Consider the following 22,550-nt stretch of genomic DNA (forward strand, 5'->3'; position numbering starts at 1 on the left):
GTAAACAAGTATTTATTAGTCATTTAATTATTTTCAGAGTGAAAAATATGAGAAATAATTTGTAAATTTTCTGTGGCTTTATTTTTAGGATTCTGTGCAAAACTTGGAAGGTCATGTACGAGAACACGATTCATACCAGGTTTGCGTCACAGACCTGAATACCACACTGGACAATTTCTCCAAGGAATTTATCAGTTTTTCTGATAAGCCTGTGGATCAAATAGCAGTTGAGGAAAAATTGCAGAAACTGCAGGTACTAAACAGTGTCCAGACATGATAGACATTTAAAAAAATCAGTGTTATTACAACTTGATTAATCAATGTCCTCTATCAGAAATTCCACTGCCATTCAGATGACTCTTAGGTAATTAATGCTCTGACCAGTCATAATAAATGAGTATGTCCTTCTTTAGTGGACAAATCAATTTATAATTTGAATTAACCCTTATATGGTAGGCCCTCAGAGACAGTTTTTACCCACTAGACTATAGGACCTTGAAAGGCCTGTTTGTTACTCCTTTATGTAACTTCAAAACCTGTCCTAATACCTGACTGTTAACTGGATAAATGAATGGTTGAGTGAATGCTTCTTGTGTAACCCATTAGGATAATCACTGATAAATCATACATAGTTCACCTAGATTTATTCTGCTTCCAAGTAGCTGCTGCAGTACATCAAATTCCTTTTGAGTCTAGGGTTTTAAAATCAGTCATCTTATTTGTTTATGTATTTACTAAATATTGATTGAGCTTCTGCTATATTTAAGATAGTACACTACTTTATTAATTGATTAATTTCTTTATTAGTTGATTAATTTCTCATCAACACCAAGATTTGCTCTGAATTGTAAATATTAGCATTAGACTCAGGTAGGTACATTCCAAATGATTCTTCTATTCTTTTTAATATGTTGCACAAAGTAGGCCCCTATTATTTCGTGTTTTGATTATATGACAAAGATGTATCTTGAACAAAACATACATATTCAACAAATATCTATTGATTGCCTCCTGTGTTCTAAGAACTGTGCTGTTATAATTTTCTAATTGCTTGTTACAAATATTCTAGTATCTTAAAATACCTATTTGAGAATTTGATCGAAGATGCAACATTGGTTTAAATTTTGCCCAAGTTTCTTCTATGTGATGTGAGTTGTTAAGTTCACATTTTCCACTGGTAAAGCAAGAGTACTCTAATTTACAGAAGTCAACTAACTTTTGTGGCAATTGAATGGAGATATAACAATCTTTTCTCTATTCACAGGAACTAGAGAATAGACTCAGTTTACAAGATGGCACATTAAAGAAGATTTTAGCTTTAGCAAAATCCGTCAAGCAAAATACATCTTCAGCGGGGCAGAAGATTATTAAGGACGATATAAAATCACTTAAGTATAAACAAAAAGATTTGGAAAACAGACTTGAATCTGCTAAGCAGGAGATGGAATATTGTCTCAACAGCATTCTTAAATCAAAATGCTCATCAAAAAAGAAAGAAAAGTTTCCTCTGCCAGGCAGAGAGAAGCAGGCCACTTCTGATGTGCGGGAGTCTACTCAGGAATCAGCTGCAATGGAAAAGTTGGAGGAAGACTGGGAAATAAACAAGGTAAGTGCTTGTGATTGCACTTTCAAGACAGTGAGTCTGAGAATGAAGAGGTATTTGGCTCTGAAAAGAGGGTCGTGAATCAAGCATTCTGATTTCATAATTAAATCCTCAATGTCCTGGCTATTTATGAAGCCTGCTTGTAAAAAGAGCTCTTAGAAAATCGTTCAGGATTTCAGTGGTGAAATATTACTGTTCTGTCTGTTAAAATGTCAGTCGTCAATTTAGGTTTATTATTCTCTCTGATAGGTAATCAGATACTGTTTCTTGGGTCAAGAGCACAAAGGCAAATTAGAAAAGGTGAAAGAAAAGAAAATACGCTTTACCTATTTTCTCAGGAAAAAAATCCAAAGATCCCAATTTTTGGGGGGTTGATTTCATAATGAAATCAGAGACTGTTGGAAAAGATAGTTTTTTATCTTTTTCTTCTTGTGTTAACCCTCTGTTGTTAGATCATTTAGTGTGAGGATAGCAACATTTAGGCTCCTAGTTTTACCTGGGGAGAAGAAAAAAAATGTTTTCTTGTTTTCACTATAAACAATCACATGGGTACATTACTTGTGGCTCCTAAAGTGCTTTTTCATAGGTAACAGATTGAAATGTGAATCACACAAAGAGAGATCCAGTAAACTGTATTTGAGAGGATCTCCCTGGCAGGCAGCTTCTCACAGTCAGGGTCCAGTGAGACAATAGCGAAGGTAGAACATTCAGGTATGAGTCCCCATCAGCTCTTTAGGGAATAAGTAGTCAACAGGAATGAAGAGAGCAAACATCCACTTTTATTGTCTCCCTGAAACAGAAATGCATGGAAAATTAAAGGAATCATGCAGGATTTTCTAAAAATACATAAAACAATGTTAAATGCTGATGGAGCATCTCTCTATGAGGAAAGGTTTTTAAACAAATTCCACAGTGTTAGATATTGCTAAGGAAATGTGTCAGGCTGAGCATGGTGGCTCACATCTGTAATCCTAGCACTTTTAGAGGACCTGGAGGATCCCTTAAGACCAGGCTGGGCTACAAAGCAAGATCCCTGTCTCTACCAAAAAGTAATAATATTAATAACTGAGCATGATAGTGCATGTCTGCTATCCCAGCTTCTTGGGAGGCTGAGATGGGGGAACACTTGAGTCCAGGAATTTGAGGTTTATAGTGAGCTGTGATTGCACCATTGTACTCCACCCTCTGTGACAGAGTGAGACCCTATGTCTAACTTTTTTTCTTTTTTTTGAGATGGAGTTTCACTCTTATTGCCCAGGCTGGAGTGCAGTGATGTGATCTCAGCTCACTGCAACCTCCACCTCCCCACAACCTCTGTTTGCCAGGTTCAAGCGATTCTTTTGCCGCAACCTCCAGAGTAGCTGGGATTACAGGCATGCAACCACCATGCCTGGCTAATTTTGTGTTTTTAGTAGAGACAGGGTTTCTCTAATTCTTTAAAAAAGCAAATATGTCTTAGAGGATTAAAGGATCAGTGTGTGAGGCTTTCAATGTTTTAGGTGTGAAGAAACCTTTAAAACAGTATTTAAATAGCAATAGATAGGCAAGACTTAGTGGCTCACACCAGTAATCCCAGCCCTTTGCGGGGCTGAAGCAGGAATATCAGTTGAGCCCAGGAGTTTCAGATAAGTCTAGGCAACATACGGAGATCCCATCTCTACAAAAAATTTAAAAATTAGCTGGGCATGGTGGCTTGCACCTGTGGTCCCAGCTATTTAAGAGGCTGAGGTGGGAGGATCGTATGAGCCCTAAAGGTCGAGGTTGCAGTGAGCCTTGATTGGATCACTGCACTTCAGCCTGGGCAACAGAGCAGCACCCTGTCTCTAATTAAATAAAGTGATAGATAAAGTCAAAAAGGAAAAATACCTGAGTGTTTTTTATGAGATAGGTTGTACAAGAGGGCACTGTCCTAACAGATGAACTTGCTAAAGGGAGTTACTTGCCTAACAACTTTTAAACTAACTTCCCAGATCTGTTTTGACTATGAACCCCCAAAATTCAATAGAATATGTTGAGAACTATATAAAGATCATAATCTAAAAATAATCATTGTTTTTGCCCAGGCTCACAGCCGTAATGTCAGCACTTGGGGAGGCCGAGATGGGTAGATTGCTTTAGCCCAGGTGTTCGAGACCAGCCTGGGCAACATGGTGAAACCCAATCTCTACAAAAAAAATACAGAAATTAGCCAAAGGTGGTGACACATGCCTGTAGTCCCAGCTACTTGGGAGGTTGAGGTAGGAGAATTACCGAGCCCAGGAGATCGAGACTGTAGTGAGCTGAGATTGTGCCACTGCACTTCAGCCTGGGTGACAAGGCAAGACCTTGTCTGAAAATAAAATAAAAATTTAAAAAGGTTTAGAAATTTATTTATTTATTTATTTTTGAGACAGAGTCTCACTCTGTCACCCAGGCTGGAGTGCAGTGGCGTGACCTCGGCTCACTGCAACCTCTGCCTTTCATGTTCAAGCAATTCTCCTGCCTCAGCCTCCCAAGTAGCTGGGACTACAGGCCCATGCCACCACCTCTGGCTGATTTTTGGTATTTTTAGTAGAGATAGTTTCACCATGTTGCCAGGATGGTTTCAATCTCCTTACCTCATGATCTGCCTGCCTCAGCCTCCCAAAGTGCTGGGATTACAGGTGTGAGCCCTGTGCCCGGTCTAAAAATTTATTAAGTTTTTACTTAACCTTGAATTATAAGAGTTATTGAATTATAACCTTGAATTATAAGAGTTTATGATCCAAATGTATTTAACTTTTACTTAACCTTGAATGATAAGAATTATTGATAGTTTGTGATACTTCATTTAAATGATTATTTTTTTCAGGGCAATTGGAGGAATCGAAGTCCTCAAATAATTTTCATAAGTCTGGATACAGATAACTGGTTTTTATTCTCTAGCAACATTTTGTTTCTTTTTCTTTTGTAACACGACTATTTTTCTGTGTCTGTGTGGCTTATTTTCTCTGAGTACTGGCTGTGTTTACTTTTATGTAATATTAGCGTATATAATATTATATAACAGTCTATTAAGGTCAGGAGCAGTTTTAAGGTTGAACAATGAGCAAAAGAGATCAGATTTATGCTTAGACAAAGTACATGTATAATGTGACAAATGACATAACTGTGTAAATGACTTAAGCTTGATTCTCAATATAAGGAATACATAGAACACATAAAGGCATAGTTTACTGAATTATAAATTTGATTAATGTAAATTCATTGTCATAGTGAAAATAAGCACTTCAGTCATTAAAAACACTTCTTAAGACCTATTTTGTGCTAGTCATTCTGCTAGAATATGAAGACATAATTATCACAGCTTAAAATCTAACACAAATTAAATAGCTAATTAATATTCTCTTCACATGCCTGTCTTGGAATCTAGAGAGGCTTTTTATCAGATTATTTTAAATAGTCTCCAGAAGACTTTTTAGCAAGTTTTTATTTCTTGTACTTTTTCTTTAATAAACGTCATTAATCTTATTTTGTTGAAAGTGTGATTGCAGTTTTCAAAACTTGCCGTCATAACAAATATATATTTGAATCCATTGCCAAGAATTTCATTTCAGATGAATTTCAGGTGATTTTTGTAGATCTGGACCTTTGGTTGATCTTTTCTTTATTATTGGAAATGTTCAGGCAGACCTAGAAGCAAAAGCAGTTGCAAAATTCAGTATGATGGGTGTCTGTGCTTATGATTCAATACCATTCTGCATATTGTTATAGATGTGAATTTCTGAGTTTTTACATATGAGTAGGCAGAACGACCTTCCATTTCCTTCTTTCTATACAGGTTAAGTGAAGCAACAGATTAGGATATGGTAAAAAGTGAAAACTGTCTAATGTCTTAGGATTTTTTGTGTCCATGAAGGGAAATGATAAAGAGGAAAAACAGGGAAACTCATACATTTCTAATTTATTATTTTTTTCTAAAAAAGGATAATGCAGCATTTCATCTTAACTGGTATCAAACGATCTTTCTTGCCCCATCCTTCCAGAATAGCATCCTCCATGACATAATTGCTATTTAAAACTCAAATCCTTTTGTCTGTAATTACTTCTTTAATTTCCTTATCATTGGCATAATTGTTGGCATTTCTGAATTGATTTTTGTTCTTTTCAGAAGTTTCTGAGCATTTCTAATTTGATGTTTAAGAAGGCATTTGTAGATAATAAATCTTGGAAGGTAGATGATTACGCATACAGGCAAAATGTGCAAGGCCCTAGCTGTGGGTGAGTGAGCCGGAACAAAGCCTGGAGCCAGAACTTGAATGAGAAGGAACCTGCTTACTGGAGAGTTTTCAATCCTGGGATGAATTATGTCTATTTCTGGCGTTGTTTATCCTGTTAACTCAGTAGAAGGAAATAAGTTGTAACAGAGCACATAGTTGGGCTGTGTGTCAACTACAGTGTCCTACTTTGCCCTTTCTGGCCAATAAGCAAATCTTGCATCTTACTTCAGAAGTGTTTTCACAATCCAAAATTTATTCCTTAATGGGATAACCAACTTACATAGTGCATGTTTTTTTGCCATCTATACACAACGTGCTTTTGAGAACATGCTCCAAAGTTGTAAAATCTCAGGCTGAAAGAGACCTTAGAAATTGTCTAACCTAACCCTTGTATTTCAGGTGAGGGGATTGAAGTCCAGCAGAGCTGGGACTAGAACCTAGGCATCTTTTATTTATTTTTTTTTGAATTTTAGAGACAGGGTCAGCTCTGTCACCCAGGCTGGAGTGTAGGGGTAGTACAGTCATAGCGTACTGCAGCCTTGAGTTCCTAGCCTTAAGCCATCCTCCTGCCTTAGCCTCCTGAGTAGCTAGGACTACAGGCGTGTACCACAATGCCCAGCTAATTTTTGTATTTTTGGTAGAGACGGGGTTTCGCCATGTTTCCCAGGCTGGTCTCAAACTCCTGGGCTAAGGCAATCCTCCCTCCCATCTTGGCCTCCCAAAATGCTGGAATTACAGGTGTGAACCACCACACCTGGCCACCCTGTAGTGTCAGAGAGAGCTCCCAGGAAGCAACATTGGAACGGAGACTGGAAGTGTCAGTTGGAGTTAGTGAGCTCAGGGCTGGGTATGGGGAGCATTTTTGACAGAAATGTTATTTCCTCCTATGGTGGGTGAGAGCATGAGGAGTTTCAGAAGCAGACTGAGGACACGGTGGCTGTAACACAGGAAGCAGGCAGGTGGCAGAGTAGAGTGACATAGATGAGGCCTGAGAGGTAGGTGTGGCTGGCTGTGCCTCATGGGTCACATTAACATTTTAGATGTTATACTAAGAAAAGGGCAACCTCTGAGATTATGTTGATCTGGCTTTTGGGTTTGCCTCTAGCGGTGATGTATGCTTATGCAAGGAGTTGTTTTTCACTGCTTTATATTGTAAAGCTTTAGGGAAAAAAGAAATACGTCATCCAGAGCTGGCATAACACTCTGCCCCACTGTTGCCAGGTTACAAGTATTGGATTTAGGTTTCTGCCTGTCACAAAGTTACCATATCCATGGGCCGTAGTTCCTGAAAGGGAAAGGGATAGTGAAGCTGTGACTGACTTGCCTCTTGTGACTGTGCTAACATGTTTGCCAAGCTGGAGTCCATGCTCGGTCATTTAGAGCTCAGCATTTTTAATGCTGAAGTGGAATGTTTACTTTGTGACTCAGGATGTAAAGATGAAACTGTCATGGGCCTGCCCATAGGAAGAGTTGATGATATTCTTATCACCTCCCATTCTTTTTCAAACAGACCCAAATGAAAGTAAAGGTATATTTTTTTAAAAAAGCACCATTTTAAAAAAAGAGTAAATGTTGTTGGCAATATAACCCAACCACACTTTGATAGAATGGTCATTTTCCACTTTAAATTTATTATTAACTTTGAACATTTTATGTATGCTCAGAAGCTCAGTATGTATGCCTTAGTACACTGTTTAAAATTGTACTTTGTCTTGAGTTTTATGCTAACCATAATTTCTTTTTTTAATAGAGAAAATTCAGGAGTAGGGGAGAAGGGAAAGAATTAGATGTCCAGGGGCTTAGAATTTGTAGGGGCTCAATGAGAGGCTGTGCATTGGTAGATAATCCACAATAGACATGGGTCTTTGAAAATCTTGTACCTTTGGGGAAAAGTAGACCAGGAAAATCTCAAGCCAGAGAGAGGACTAGGAAGCTTCGTTTTCCAGTTACAAATGGAAATAAGAGGTCTTGCATGAGAAACCTAAACCAACCCCATGCAGGTTTTGAGTCTAAATTTACACTAATTGCATTGTGGAGCAGGTCTAGCAAAGAAATTAACATGAAAATCAGTCTCTAATCTGTCTGTCTATCTACCAACCTGCCTACCTACCTACCAGTCAGGCCAAAGAGATTCCCACAAGTAGGTTAAAAAAAGAAAAGTCTGATAATAAAGAAATAGTAAGAATGAATGAATGAATGAATAAATAAATAATACAGAGGAACACTCTACCACAAGGAGGAGTACTCATCCCATCAAACGAGAGAATACACTAAGAGATAATGCAGCAAAATGAAAGATATTTTACCATAACATGTTTAAATTGATTAGTGATTTACAAAAAGAAAAAACTGAAATCATAAGGAAAGAATACAGTACTTTGAAAACAAAAGGACAGATTTGAAAAAGAATCATAAGGGACTTTAACAAAACAAGTCAGTGTCCATTGCTTTGGCCAAATTAAGCAGCAAATTTGACGTAGTCTGAAGAGACTTAGAATATATGACTGAGAAAATTATCACCAAATCCAACATCTGTAATGAGATGTACCCCCTACTGTAGAGGTGAGGTTTAAAAAAAACAGAAAATAGGAAGGAGTTTTAAGAGAGCCAGAGGCTGTACTGCAGTGATTGAACACATTTCTGATAAGAACTTTAGGAGAGGAGAATAGAGATTGGAGGAAAGGCAAAACTTTAAATTTTCTAAAATTGAGAAAAAGTATGAATCTTGTTTCAAGAAGTACAGAGAGCCCTGAACAGACTAAATAAAAACAAATTCTTATCCAAATGCATTTTAGTTAAACTAGTAAAACACCAGAGCCAAAAAGAAGAATCTTAAAGGCAACTAGAGAAAAAAGTTACCTCTAATAAAACAAGTATGTCAATAATAAATTTCTCAACATGGAAAGTAAGAAGGCAATGCAGATAAGATCTTCAAGGAGCTGTCAACCTAGCTGAATTATCATTCTAGAATGAGGCAAAATACATCTTCAGACAAAGACCAAAAGTTTACCTATCTCAAACTTCAAACAAAAATATGCTAGAGAAAAGCTTAAATGTGAAGAGAAAAACTTTAAATCTTTACAAGTGAATATAAAAGAACGGTTTTTGTCATATTGGGGCATAGAAAACTTTCTTAAACAGTCCCTAAAACCAGAAGCCTAAACAGGAAAACAGAGATAAATTTTGACTAGATTAAAACAGTAACCTCTTGTTCAACAAAAGACATCATACATAAAGTTTAAAGACAGTCTACTGAAAGATAATGACAATGCATGTAACTATTAGAAGATTTACATCCAGAATACAGAAAAAGCCAAAAGGCAGGACTCACATGTCCAGTGAACATATGAAGAGTAGCTCAGGCCAGGCGCTCTGGCTCATGCCTGTAATCCCAGCACTTTTGGAGGTTGAGGCAGAAGGATTGCTTGAGCCCAGGAGTTCAAGACCAGCCTGAGTAGCATGGAAGACCCCATCTCTAGTTTAAAATTAGCTGGATGTGGTGGTGTATGTCTATGGTCCCTTGGGAGACTGAAGCAGAAGGATCACTTGAACCCAGGAGATTGAGGCTGCAGTGAGCCATATTCACACCATTGCACTCCAGCCTGGATGGCAAAGAAAGACCCTGTTTAAAAAAAAAAAAAAGGAAATATGAACTCTTTTACTATGCTGGTAGGAATATAAATAGTAATTCAGTGTGGAGAATAAATCAGTAACTATCTATTGAGAGTCAAAGGAAGCACACTACTAGCAGTGATTTTAGTTCTAGATAGATATCCTAAGGAACTCCACACATGCACAAGAGGAACTGTACAAGGGTATAGATCACAGCAGTATCTATTATGTGAAAAGATGGAAACGATGTTGTTTTCCACAGTAGTCTAACATGAAAAATTCATTTTCATTCATTCAATGTAATGAGCTAGATTTATATGTTAACATGGGTAAACCTCCAAAGATACTGCTGAGTGGAAAAACCAAGTTATGACATAATACATCCATGATTCTATTTCAGTAAGAATTAAAACACATAAAGCAATGTTATATGAATACTAACATAAGTAGTGAAAGCATAAAAGTGTGTGTGTGTGTAGACTTTAGAACACTGGTTGGTTTTGGAGAGGAAGAGTTGAAAAGGGATAGAGGTTGGGTTTTAAATTACTTTTTTAATACAGAAAACTATATCACTTTAAATTTGTGTGATCAGTAATATACATCTGTTATTGATATGGTTTGGTTGTGTCCTCACCCAAATTTCATTCTGAATTGTAACTTCCACAATTCCCATGTGTTGTGGGAGGAACCTGGTGGGAGGTGATTGAATTATGGGGGTGGGTTTTTTCAAACTGCGCTGTTCTCATGATAGTGAATGAGTCTAATGAAATCTGAATGGTTTTGAAAAGTGGGAGTTTGCCCGCACCTCTCTTTTTGCCTGCTGCCATCCATGTAAGATGTGACTTGCTCCTCCTTGCCTTCCACAATGATTGTGAGGCCTCCCCAGCCATGTGGAACTGTAAGTCCAGTTAAACCTTTCTTTTGTAAATTTCTCAGTCTCGAGTATGTCTTTATCAGCATCCTGAAAACTGATTCTGAAAATTGGTACCAGTAGAGTGGGGCGTTGCTGAAAAGATACCTGAAAATATGGAAGCAACTTTGGAACTGGGTAATAGGTAGAGATTGGAACAGTTTTGAGGGCTCAGAAGAAAACAGGAAAATGTGGGAAAGTTTGGAACTTCCCAGAGATTTGTTGAATGGTTTTGACTAAAAGCCTGATAGCAATATGAACAGTAAGTTCCAGGCTGAGGTGGTCTCAGATGGAGATGAGGAACTTTTTGGGAACTGGAACAAAGGTGACTCTTGTGTTTTAGCAAACAGACTGGTGGCATTTTGTCCCTGCCCTAGAGATTTGTGAAACTTTGAACTTGAGAGAGATGATTTAGGGTGCCTGGCGAAAATTTCTAGCAAAGCATTCAAGAGGTGACTTGGGTGTTGTTAAAGGCATTCAGTTTTATAAGGGAAGCAGAGCATAAAAGTTAGGAAAATTTTCAGTTTGACAATGTGATAGAAAAGAAAAAAAACATTTTTTGAGGAGAAATTCAAGCCGGCTGAAGAAATTTGCATAACGAATGAGTAGCCCAATGTTAATCCCCAAGACAATGGGGAAAATGTCTCCAGGGCATGTCAGAGGTCTTTACAGCAGCCCCTCTCATCACAGGCCCAGAGGCCTAGGGAAAAAAAATGGTTGTGTGGTCTGGGCCCAGAGTTCTTGTGCTGTGTGCAGTCTAGGGACTGAGTACTCTGCATGTCAGCTGCTCCATCCTTGACTACAAGGAGCCAAGGTACAGCTCAGGCTGTGGCGTCAGGGTATGTAAGCACCAAGCCTTGACAGCTTCCATGTGGTATTGAGCCTTTTGGGGCACAGAAGTGAAGAATTGAGGTTTGGGAACCTCTGCCTAGATTTCAGAAGATGTGTGAAAACACCTGGATGCCAAGGCAGAAGTTTGCTGCAGGGGCAGGGCCCTCACAGAGAACCTCTGCTAGGGAAGTATGGAAGGGAAATGTGGTATTGGATTCTCTACACGGAGTCCCTACTCGGACACTGCCTGGTGGAGCAGTGAGAAGAGGGCCACAGTCCTCCAGACCTCAGAATGGTAGATCCACCAACAGCTTGCACCGCTTGCCTGGAAAATCTGCAGGCACTCAATGCCAGCCCATGAAAACAGCTGGGAGGGAGGCTGTACCCTGGAAAGCCATTGGGGCAGAGCTGCCCAAGACCATGGGAACCCACCCCTTGCATTAGTGTGACCTGGATGTGAGACCTGGAGTCAAAGGAGATCATTTTGGAGCTTTAAAATTTGACTACACTGCTGAATTTTGGACTTGCGTGGGCCCTGCAACCCCTTTGTTTTGGCCAATTTCTCCCATTTGGAATGGCTGTATTTATCCAATACCTGTTCCCTTATTGTATCTAGAAAGTAACTAGCTTTTGATTTTACAGGTTCTAGGCAGAATGGACTTGCTTTGTCTCAGATAAAGATACTTTGTACTGTGTGTGGACTTTTGGGTTAATGCCGAAATGAGTTAAGGTTTTGGGAGACTGTTGGGAAGGCATGATTGGTTTTGAAATATGATATAAGATTTAGAGGGGCCAGGGGTGAAATGATACCGTTTGGCTGTGTCCCCACCCAAATCTCATCTTGAATTGTAACTCCCACAATTCCCATGTGTTGTGGGAGGAACCCAACTGCAGATGATTGAATTATGAGGGCAGGTATTTCCTGGGCTGTTCTTGTGATAGTGAGTCTCATGAAATCTGATAGTTTTTAAAAAATGGGAGTTTTTCTATTCAACCTCTCTCTCTTTGCCTGCTGCCATCCACGTAAGATGTGACTTGTTCTTCCTTGCCTTCCACCATTATTGTGAGGCTTCCACAGCCACGTGGAACTGTAAGTCCAATTAAATCTCTTTCTTTTGCAAATTGCCCAGTCTCAGGTATGTCTTTACCAGCAGCATGAAAATGGACTGATAGAGCTATATTTTATTCTTTTAAGTTCATATGAAATATTTTATATTTTAAAATAAAATGTTTCAAATGAGCCTGCAAAGTAAAGATAAAATGGAGCATAGGGTGGTGGTGAGCAAAGGACGCCTGTTGATAAAAGAATCCATCATTCCGGGAGCCTGTCCGGACCTGGAGTCTGTTCTAACCTCCCTGCCACAAGCAAAGGAATGTTTCCTTTTACATTTGAAATATTAGTCTAAGGGATTCTGTTGGCTTTTCTGCCAAGTTAGAAACATGGCTTTGGGGGTTAGTAAACAATCGATCTTAGGGGATAATTTCAGGTTTTCGAGAATCCTTTCTTTTTCTGACTACTAAAGGCGGTCATTAGGAATGCTGCTTTTTTGCTGTGTAACCATAGTCCTCAGGCACTGGATCATCAGATAAGAGAGACCAAGGGCTCCACAATCTTACTAGATGGTCAGCAACAGATAAAAGTGTTCTTCAGGTCCAGTTTCCAGGCCTTTAGTGCAGGCTCTCTTGGGCCCCAGCTATATTTCTGGGGGGTCCTCTAAGAAATAGTAACCATCAGATAGAAAGGAGACAGCTGTCTAGCTCATATGACGGTGGCTCATAGACAGAAAGCACTACTGGCCAGTGAATCCTGAGGTGTGGCACCTCTCTTTCTTCTCACAGTCTTCTTGGATCTTTCCCCTGTGAGGTGCTGCGGCCCTCGGACCTCGGTGTAGATTTTCACCACAGTTTGCATGCATACATTGTTGGAACTGGAGGAAATTTGCAAAGTTATTCAGTCATTTGCAGCCTTTTAGAAGTGACTCATGCTGAATGCTAATTAAGTACTTCACAACTAGTAATCCCGGACAGCTGAATTATCTTTCCAGTTAGAACTGGTGACGCTCCAGACAGGATTTGTTTTATTTAAATTAACTTTTAATTTTAGAATAGTTTTACGGTTACACAGAAGTTGCAGAGATAATACAAAAAGTTCCTTTATGCCCCTGCACCCAGTTTCCCCTATCGTTAACATCTTATATTACTATCTAGACAGATTTTTAAGACAATAATTTCTACCTTGTTTGGGGACGTGGTCATGTTTTATTCACGGATTTGATACCTCAAAGATTCTACGAACATGAAAGTATGTAGCACAATTAAATGATTTTTCATTTGTAAAGTAACCTGAAAATAAAAACAATATCTTAGCAAAACAGTGGACATCTTTTAAAATTACTACCATGGTGCTTGGTATATCTCAGGACTCCACAAATATTTATTGAAAGAATGAGCAAGTGAATGCAAATGTGTTATCTCTCCATGCCCTACTGAGAACCCCAAGTTCTTAAAACTTTCAGAAAAGGTCAAATTATCTCATATATAACTTTTTCTGTCTTACCGAGGGTTGAATTCTTACTACAGATTGGCTTAAGACATAATTTATCCTTTCTTTTTTTTTTTTGAAATAAAAATGTTTTTGAGACAGGGTCTGACTGTCACCCAGGCTGGAGTGCAGTGGCGCAATCATGGCTCACTGTAGCCTCAGCCTCCTGGGCTCAAGTGATCCTCCCACCTCAGCCTCCTGAGTAGCTGGGATTATGGGAACATGCTACCACACTGAGCTAATTTTTGTATTTTTTGTACAGATGGGTTTTCACCATGTTGCCCATGGTGAACTCCTTGAACTCCTGAGATCAAGCATTCCACCTACCTCAGCCTCCCAAGGTGCTGGGTTATAGGCATGAGCCACTGCACCTAGCCAATTTATTCTTAATGATGCAGGATTTTTCTCAGCCCCTTAACCATGCTCATAAAAGGGGTTCCCTGTTTACTTGGCTCCTTGCAGGAGGGAGCATGTGAGCAAGTGAGCATAGGATATAGCCAGCTACTGTGTGTGCCAAGACAGGAGCAAGATCTGTGCAGGGCCTGCGGCCAGACTAGGCATGTCGCCTTTAGGGGAATATGGTGGTGCCTAGCTGAGGGTGCCCGTGATCCTGAAGCCATAGAAGGGGTGTTACAGCACTCCTTTAGTTCTGCTGTCCGCAGATGGCAGTGTGTTAGTAGTTCACTTGGCCCCTTGCCTTGTTGTGTGGGGCAGCTGCCCTCCACCAGCAAAGGCAAAGCACTAGTGTAACAGCTTTTCTGGGTACCTACATTTGGTAGGTCCTGAGCTCTTACTCAGCATCTAAGAAGAATGAGGTCATGTGCACCATTGAAAGATGGTGAAGGCAAAGAATTTTATTGAGTGATAAAAATGGCTATCAGCGGGGAGGGAAGCTGGAGAGGGGATGGGAAGGGCAGGTTGTTTTCCCTGAAATCAGGTTTTCTCTTCCCTGAAATCAGGCCATCTCCTCCTCTACTGACTGAGTCTGGGGTCTTTATAGGCACAAGATAGGGAGTGCGTGCTGATTGGTTTGTAATTATCCAAAAAAGTTTAAAGTGAAGACACCACTCAAAGGTGAGCATAAAAGTGTGGAAAACCAATTAGGAAAGGGTAGGTAAATGTAGAATAGGGGAAGGATGGGGATCAGTTAGAGGAAAGTGTGCCAAACAGGAAGACAAGGAATTAACTTGCAGTTTGGCTTTTAGGCTTTAAATTGTCTTTGGCATGGAGGCTGGGTTTCACCGGGGACCTGCCCCTATCTGCCTAGGCATTTGGCTGCCTCCTGTTGCTATAATTGATATCATGAATCCTTGGTGTTGCCTCCATCTAGCCACTTATTTAAATCTACCAGTAGGTAACAATAAATGCCTGTTATTTGCCCTGCCCACTGTATCCTGGTGAACATTAAAGCATACACTTTTGTTTTTTTTAAATATCATTTTTCTGTCTTTAAGACTATAGATTTTGCTTCAATATGCATTTGAGCTATGCTATATTCTATACTACTTGGTCAAAAAAGGTTTCATCTTGGGGTAATACCGACACAGGCATGTTGTATGAAAAAATCATCTTTTGTAGAGCCCAAATATACTTTTAAAGTCTATAATCCAAGTAAATAGAAGAAACTAGAATGTTTTTGTCAAGAAAAATACAAATTATTTATTTGGAAAGTAAACTATTCAGCAATTAATCTTTTTATGTTTTCAGGATTCAGCTGTGGAAACGGTTATGTCAAAACAACTTTCTCTCAGTGTTCAAGAAAGCATGAAAAACACTGAAGATGAGCAGAAAGTCAATGAGCTGCAAAATCAACCTTTAGAATTAGATATTATGTTAAGAAATGAACAATTAGAAGAAATAAAGGTATGGAAACCCGAAAAACACTGACCGGATGATTGCATCATTTATCCATTGCAATACAATATATTTTAATTGCCAAAATCTTGCTTGTACAGAGTGAAAAGTCTTATTTAACCTTTGCCTGATGATCAATTTGGTAACTGTATAATTATGTATGAAGTAAGTTGTATAAATCTTTCCATTTAGAAAGTAGAAGAGTTTAATGAACATTAGTCTTCTTTCTATTTCACAAAGTTTCTAAAAACTTAGTGACAAAATTTGGAGATATTGACTTGCCATCATTCCTTTTGTTACTCATATATATTCTTCTGATTCTGACAAATGTATTTCTCCTAACAATCAGGATTCTCCTAACAATCCTCCTTTGTTTTTACATCTGTGTTTACATAATTAGGTTTATGTATTTATATGCTTCCAGCTATATAAAGTAGTTAAAAAATACAACATATGGCCGTGTTCTAAAAAGCAAAATTGCGGCCAGGCATGGTGGCTCATGTCTGCTATACCAGCGCTTTGGGAGGCTGAGGTGGGAGGATTGCCTGAGTCCAGCAGTTGGAGACCAGCCTGGGCAACATTGTGAAACCCCATCTCCACCAAAAAAAATTCAAAAATTACTTAGGTGAGATGGCATGTGCCTGTAGTTCCAGCTACTCAGGAGGCTGAGATAGGAGGATCACTTGAACCCAGGAGTTCAAGGTTGCAGTGAGCTGTAATTATGCCACTGCACTCCAGCCTAGATGACAGAGCGAGATCCTGTCTCTAAAAAAAAAAAAAACTAAAAGGAAACTATAAACATTCCATGCAATTTTAGCCGTTGCCACAACAGTAAACACACATCTAAAATAGGAACGTATGGTAATGTATGTAAATAATAAAAATAAGGTGAATCTTCCTTTAGATATTGCAGAACCCTTTAAGAGAGTAGAGTGATCTAATTGACATTAAATGCTGGACCAATGGTGAATTTTAGACTAAATTTTAACATGATTTTTGGGAAGAAAAACCTTTTAAATGTTAGGGATATGGTGGCTCATGCCTGTCATCCTAGTCCTTTGGGAGGCTAAGGTAGGAAGATTGCTTGAGGCCAGGAGATCAAGACTAGCCTGGGCAGCATAGCAAAACTCTGACCTCTACAAAAATAAAAAAAGTTGTCTGGGTGTGGTGGCATGCACCTGTAGTCCTAGCTACTTAAGAGGCTGAGGTAGGAGACCTGAGCCCAAGAATTTGAGGTTACAGTGAGCTATGATTGCAGCCTGCACCCTCTCCTGGGTGACAAAATAATAATAATAATTTAAAAAGTTACGACTATAGTTACCCTATGTGCAAATGAAATATGTAAAACCAAGAAGATGAATGAAATAATACATAAGTAAGTGAGTATTTATTGAGTGATTTGCATGACTTATTTTTAGGAATTATATACCCAGTTGGAAGCAAAGAAAGCAGCCCTTGAGCCACTGGAACAAACGGAATGTCTTAACAAAACAGAAACTGGGGCCTTGGGTCTCCACAGCGTAGGATATTTGGCACAGCACTTGGACACTTTGCTTCAGGCACTTATTACTTTGAAGAAAAACAAAGAAAGTCAATATTGTCTCCTCAGAGATTTTCAGGAACACCTTGCTGCAGTTGAATCCTCAATGAAAGCCTCGTTAACAGACAAGGAAAGCCTAAAAGTGTAAGTGTAAGAATGTAGGACTTGCATTCTTTTTATTCAAGCACAATCATCTACCACTTTGGACAGGCCTAGAGTTTTAAGAGTTTATATTGTGAAAGGGTATTATGACTTTAAAACTACAGTATTGAAATTTATTTCATATGGATGCTGTCTTTTTTGGGCTGCTGTAACAAAATGCTGCAGACTAGGTGGCTTATAAAAAACAGAAAATTATTTCTTACTGTTCTGGAGGGTGGGAAGTACAAGATCAAGGCAACAGAAGATTCAGTGCCTGACGAGGGCCTGCTCTCTAGTTCACAGATGGCACGTCTTAGCTGTGGCCTCACATGTAGCAAGAGCAATGCAGCTCTCTGGAGTAGCTTTTATAAGGGCTCTACTCTTATTCATAGGGGCTTTACCCTCATGACCTAGTCACTGCCCGAAGGGCCTAATTCTTAGTGCCATTACATTGGAGATTAGGTTTCAAAATATGAATTTTAAGGGACATACATTCAGACCATAGCAGAAGCCATTTAAGGAAACTGTTTGTTTCATGCAAAAAAAAATTTATATTATTGCATATGTTTTACATAGTAATTTATGAAACAATTCACGCTGTAAATATCTACGAAATACATTTACATTCTATGGAATTCAGTACTATTTTTGTCAAGAATTTCTTCTAAACTGTGGACGGGGAGAGAAACTTGTAATTGTTTAGTATCAGCATAATTAGTTAAATAGTTTGGTATATATATATATGTATTGCAATGTTTTCTTTTAAAATTTATGCACTCCTTTTGGCTTTGAAAATGATGGCAAATGGTATTAGATGGAGTCTTAATATGTAAATATTTTCTCATTATTCAAAAAGTTTATTTTAGGCCAGACATGGTTGCTCACACCTATAATCCCAGCACTTTGGGAGGCCAAGGCAGGTGGATAACTTGGGGTCAGGAGTTTGAGACCAGCTTGGCCAACATGGTAAAACGCTGTCTCTACTAAAAATACAGAAAAAATTAGCCAGGCATCATGGCACACGCCTGTAATTCTAGCTATTCAGGAGGCTAAGGCAGGAAAATCACTTGAACCTGGGGGGCAGAGGTTACAGGGAGCTGAGATCACCCCAGTGCATTCCAGCCTAGGTGACAGAGTGAGACTCCATCTTAAAAAAAAAGTTTATGTTATACTTAGATCTAAATGGGATTTGCTTTTAGTAATATCCCTTAAGGAAACAATTTAGTTTAGCTTGATGATTGCAGCTTTTTGGTCAGTATCTTTCCCTTTGTTGGAAAGATAACAAAGTGGTTGGATATTATGGTAATATCTCTCAGTCCTAGACTAACCTTTATACAAGTACTTTACAGTTTACAAAATATTTTTATGTACATTCTTCCCTTCACTCTTCATTTTTTCCTGTGGTTATTCATTTTTATAACACTCCTTTTTTTTTTTTTTTTTGGGATGGAGTTTCACTGTTGTTACCCAGACTGGAGTGCAATGGCACAATCTTGGCTCACCGCAACCTCCGCCTTCTGGGTTCAAGCAATTCTCCTGCCTCAGCCTCCCGAGTAGCTGGGACTGCAGGCGCGCACCGCCATGCCCAGCTAATTTTTTGTATTTTTAGTAGAGACGGGGTTTCACCTTGTTGACCAGGATGGTCTCGATCTCTTGACCTCGTGATCCACCTGCGTCGGCCTCCCAAAGTGCTGGGATTATAGGCATGAGCCACTGCACCCAGCTGACACTCCTTTTCTTTTCTTTTTCTCATTCAAAGTAATTTATAAGTGAGTTTTCTATATTAATTGAAAGCCTCAGTAAACAAGATTCTGATTTTTATTTTAAGGATAGATTTTTTTTACAGACAGCCTAATTTTTTCTTTGAATTTAGAGCAGAATTAGTTTCTTCTAATGATATTTATCCACATTTTGATGTAGAATAAGCATTTAATATTAACAAGCTCTATTTGTATTCTTTTTCTAGAGGACCACTGGACAGTGTAACATATCTGGACAAAATTAAAAAATTCATAGCATCCGTAGAAAAAGAAAAAGATTCTTTAGGTAACTTGAAACTCAAATGGGAGAATTTATCAAACCATGTGACTGACATGGATAAGAAATTGTTGGAGAGCCAGATTAAGCAACTTGAACATGGTTGGGAACAGGTGGAACAACAGATTCAAAGGAAGTATTCTCAGCAGGTAGTGGAATATGGCGAGTTTACATCTCTCATGAATAAGATAAGGGACACTGAGATTTTTCTACAACAGCAGCAGCAACATCTACAGTTAAGGCTGAAGTCTCCAGAAGAACAGGCAGGGAACCAAAGCGTGATTGCCTTGACCACTGACCTCCAGGCTGCCAAGCATGGATTTTCTATTTTAAAGGGGCAAGCTGAATTTCAGATGAAGAGGATTTGGGGAGAAAAAGAAAAGAAGATTTTGGACGATGGAATAAATAACTTGAAGAAACAATGGGAAACACTGGAGCCGTTAAACTTAGAAGCAGAAAATCAGATTAAGAAGTGTGACATAAGGAACAAGATGAAAGAGACCATCTTATGGGCCAAGAATTTGTTGGGTGAACTTATTCCCTCCATTTCCCTTCTACCAGATGACATTCTTTCACAGATCAGAAAATGCAAAGTGACACATGATGGCATTCTAGATAGGCAGCAGTCTGTGGAATCGTTGGCTGAAGAGGTCAAAGATAAGGTTCCTAGCCTTACAGCCTGTGAGGGCAGTGATTTAAATAGTACCCTAGAAGACTTACGGGATCAATACCAAATGCTGGTCTTAAAATCAACTCAAAGATCACAGCAGTTAGAATTTAAGTTGGAAGAAAGAAGCAATTTTTTTGCCATAATAAGGAAGTTTCAACTTATGGCTCAAGAAAGCGAAACACTGATAACTCCCAAGGTGGAGACAACTGCCACAGAAGCTGAACTAAAACATCACCATGTTACTTTGAAGGCATCTCAGAAGGAATTGCAAGAAATTGACAAAGTAATCTCAACATATCTTCAGGAACTAACAAATATCTATGAGGAACTAAATGTGTTTGAAAGATTATTTCTGGATGATCAATTGAAAAATCTTAAGAATAGGACCAACAGAACACAAAGATTCATTCAGAATAAATGTAATGAAGTAGAACACAAGATAAATTTTTGCAGAGAATTCCATGAAAAATCATTAGCGCTTCAGGAGGAGGTTGACAGTATACAGCACAATGAACTACTACTTAATCAAGAAGTAAATACAGGTGTTAAAGAAGATATCTATAATCTTAAAGACAGACTCACTGCTATTAAGTGTAGCATCTTACAGGTATTGAAACTTAAAAAAGTGTTTGACTTTATTGGAGTAAACTGGGATTTTTCACAACTTGACCAATTACAAACCCAAGCATTTGAAAAAGAAAGAGAACTTGCAGAAAAAATTAAGCAGTTGGACACATTTGAGGAAGAACATGGCAAATATCAGGCTTTGCTAAGTGAAATGAGAGCTATTGATCTGCAAATTAAGAAAATGACTGAAGTAGTACTAAAAGCTCCTGACAGCTCTCCAGAAAGCAGACTGCTCAATGCACAGATGTTAAGTCAGAGAATCGAGAAAGCCAAGTGCTTATGTGAAGAGATAATAAAGAAATTAAATGATAGTAAGGCCTTTGATGACTCATTCAAAGAGAAAGAAATGCTACAAATAAAGCTGAATGCAGAAGAAAATGATAAGTTATACAGAGTTCTCCAAAACATGGTATTAGATCTCCCACCAAAAGAAATGGATGAAAAGAATTTTCAGGACAAACTAGAAACTTCCTTTCATGTTTTAAATCAGATAAAATCTCAATTACAGCAGCCTTTACTTATAAGTTTGGAAATTAAACATATTCAAAATGAAAAGGACAATTGTAAAGTATTTCAGGAGCAAGTCTGGGCAGAAGTGTGTAGTATTAGAGCTGTGGCTGTTACTGAGAAGCAAAGAGAAGAAAATTCTTCGGAAGCGAGTGACGTGGAGACAAAACTACGTGACTTTGAAGATCTTCAGATGCAGCTTACCACAAGTGTTGATTTGCGCATAGTAAGTTTTAAAAATTGGGTAGTTAGTGACTGGGTGCTGGGGCTCACACCTATAATCCCAGCATTTTGGGAGGCCAAGGCGGGCGGATCACTTGAGGCCAGGAAGTAGACACCAGCCTGGCCAACGTGGCAAAACCTCATTTCTACTAAAAATACAAAAAAAATTAGCTGGTTGTGGTGGTGCATGCTTGTAATCTCAGCTACTCAGGAGGCTGAGACACAAGAATCACTTGAACCTGGGTGGCGGAAGTTGTAGTGAGTCAAGATGGCGCCACTGCACTCAGCTTGGGTGACCGAGCTAGAGTCTCAAAAAAAATAAGTAAAATAAAATTGGGCAGTTAGTGCATCTATTTTGTTTTGTGATTTTCTGTTTTGCTGGTTAATGTCTGTAATTCTAAAGAAGGTATAGGTTCTACATGAAAAGTCTCTCCAGAAAGAGAGCCATTTTCAAAAATTATAGTGAACTGGTTTGTAATCCTGACTCATACTGCATGTAAATGCAGTGCCTTCTAGTTTGGAAAAGGACAAACCTGACTCCTTTATTTCTGTTTTCCTTGTAGCCTCTATTGAGCTCAGAACATTAAAAAAAAATCTTTTTTCTTTTTTGTTTTTAGAGGTAGTAAGAGATAGTGGAAGAATTATGGTGCCGAGGGAAGAACCCCAAATAATAACTAACATTTATGTAGAACTTTCAGTGTTGGAGACACAGTGCTAAAAATTTCATGTCAAATTCTCATAGCCACTCTGTGAGATGGGTACTATTATTAGCCCCATTTAAAAATAAGAAAATTGAAGTTTAGAAACATGAAGATTTTTCTCAGAGTCTCGAGAAAGTAACAGAACCAGAGCAGGGAACATCACATTAAGGCCCAAGAGCCAAATCCTTCCCACAGTGCCTGACTTTGATAAATAAAGTTTTATTGGACTATAGCCATACCCATTTGTTTTTGTATTGAGTACATTTGTTTTCATGCTATAGCAGTAGAGTAAATTGTGATTATTTGCTCACCTCTGTTGAAAAGTGACTCGAACATACTCCCTTCCCTTCCTTTTGATAGAGTAGATATCTTAGGCATCATTGTAATTCACACTGTGCTGAATATAATGCCAAACATAGTGTTTTCAGACTGATCACATGGAATTTGTGATCAATCTGAATGGGAAATTAACTCCCTTTTCTAATTTGAAGAGTTATGAGATACTATATTTGGAA

The 22,550-nt window shown here is 38.6% G+C and overlaps 1 protein-coding gene across 6 annotated transcripts in view; it reads left to right on the forward strand.

Annotated features, from left to right (window-relative positions):
* SYNE2 (spectrin repeat containing nuclear envelope protein 2) overlaps window positions 1–22,550 on the forward strand; it is a 378,817-nt gene that overhangs the window by 186,121 nt on the left and 170,146 nt on the right. For all 6 annotated transcript variants that reach the window (XM_035260694.3, XM_035260695.3, XM_035260693.3 and 3 more), the window contains 5 exons: window positions 89–253; window positions 1,265–1,606; window positions 15,444–15,599; window positions 17,009–17,274; window positions 19,238–21,338. In XM_035260694.3, coding sequence (XP_035116585.3) covers window positions 89–253; window positions 1,265–1,606; window positions 15,444–15,599; window positions 17,009–17,274; window positions 19,238–21,338 — 3,030 coding nt within the window. The remainder of the gene's footprint in view (window positions 1–88; window positions 254–1,264; window positions 1,607–15,443; window positions 15,600–17,008; window positions 17,275–19,237; window positions 21,339–22,550) is intronic.

The sequence above is a fragment of the Callithrix jacchus genome, chromosome 8, assembly GCF_049354715.1.
Source record: "Callithrix jacchus isolate 240 chromosome 8, calJac240_pri, whole genome shotgun sequence".
In the NCBI taxonomy this organism is placed as follows: domain Eukaryota; kingdom Metazoa; phylum Chordata; class Mammalia; order Primates; family Cebidae; genus Callithrix; species Callithrix jacchus.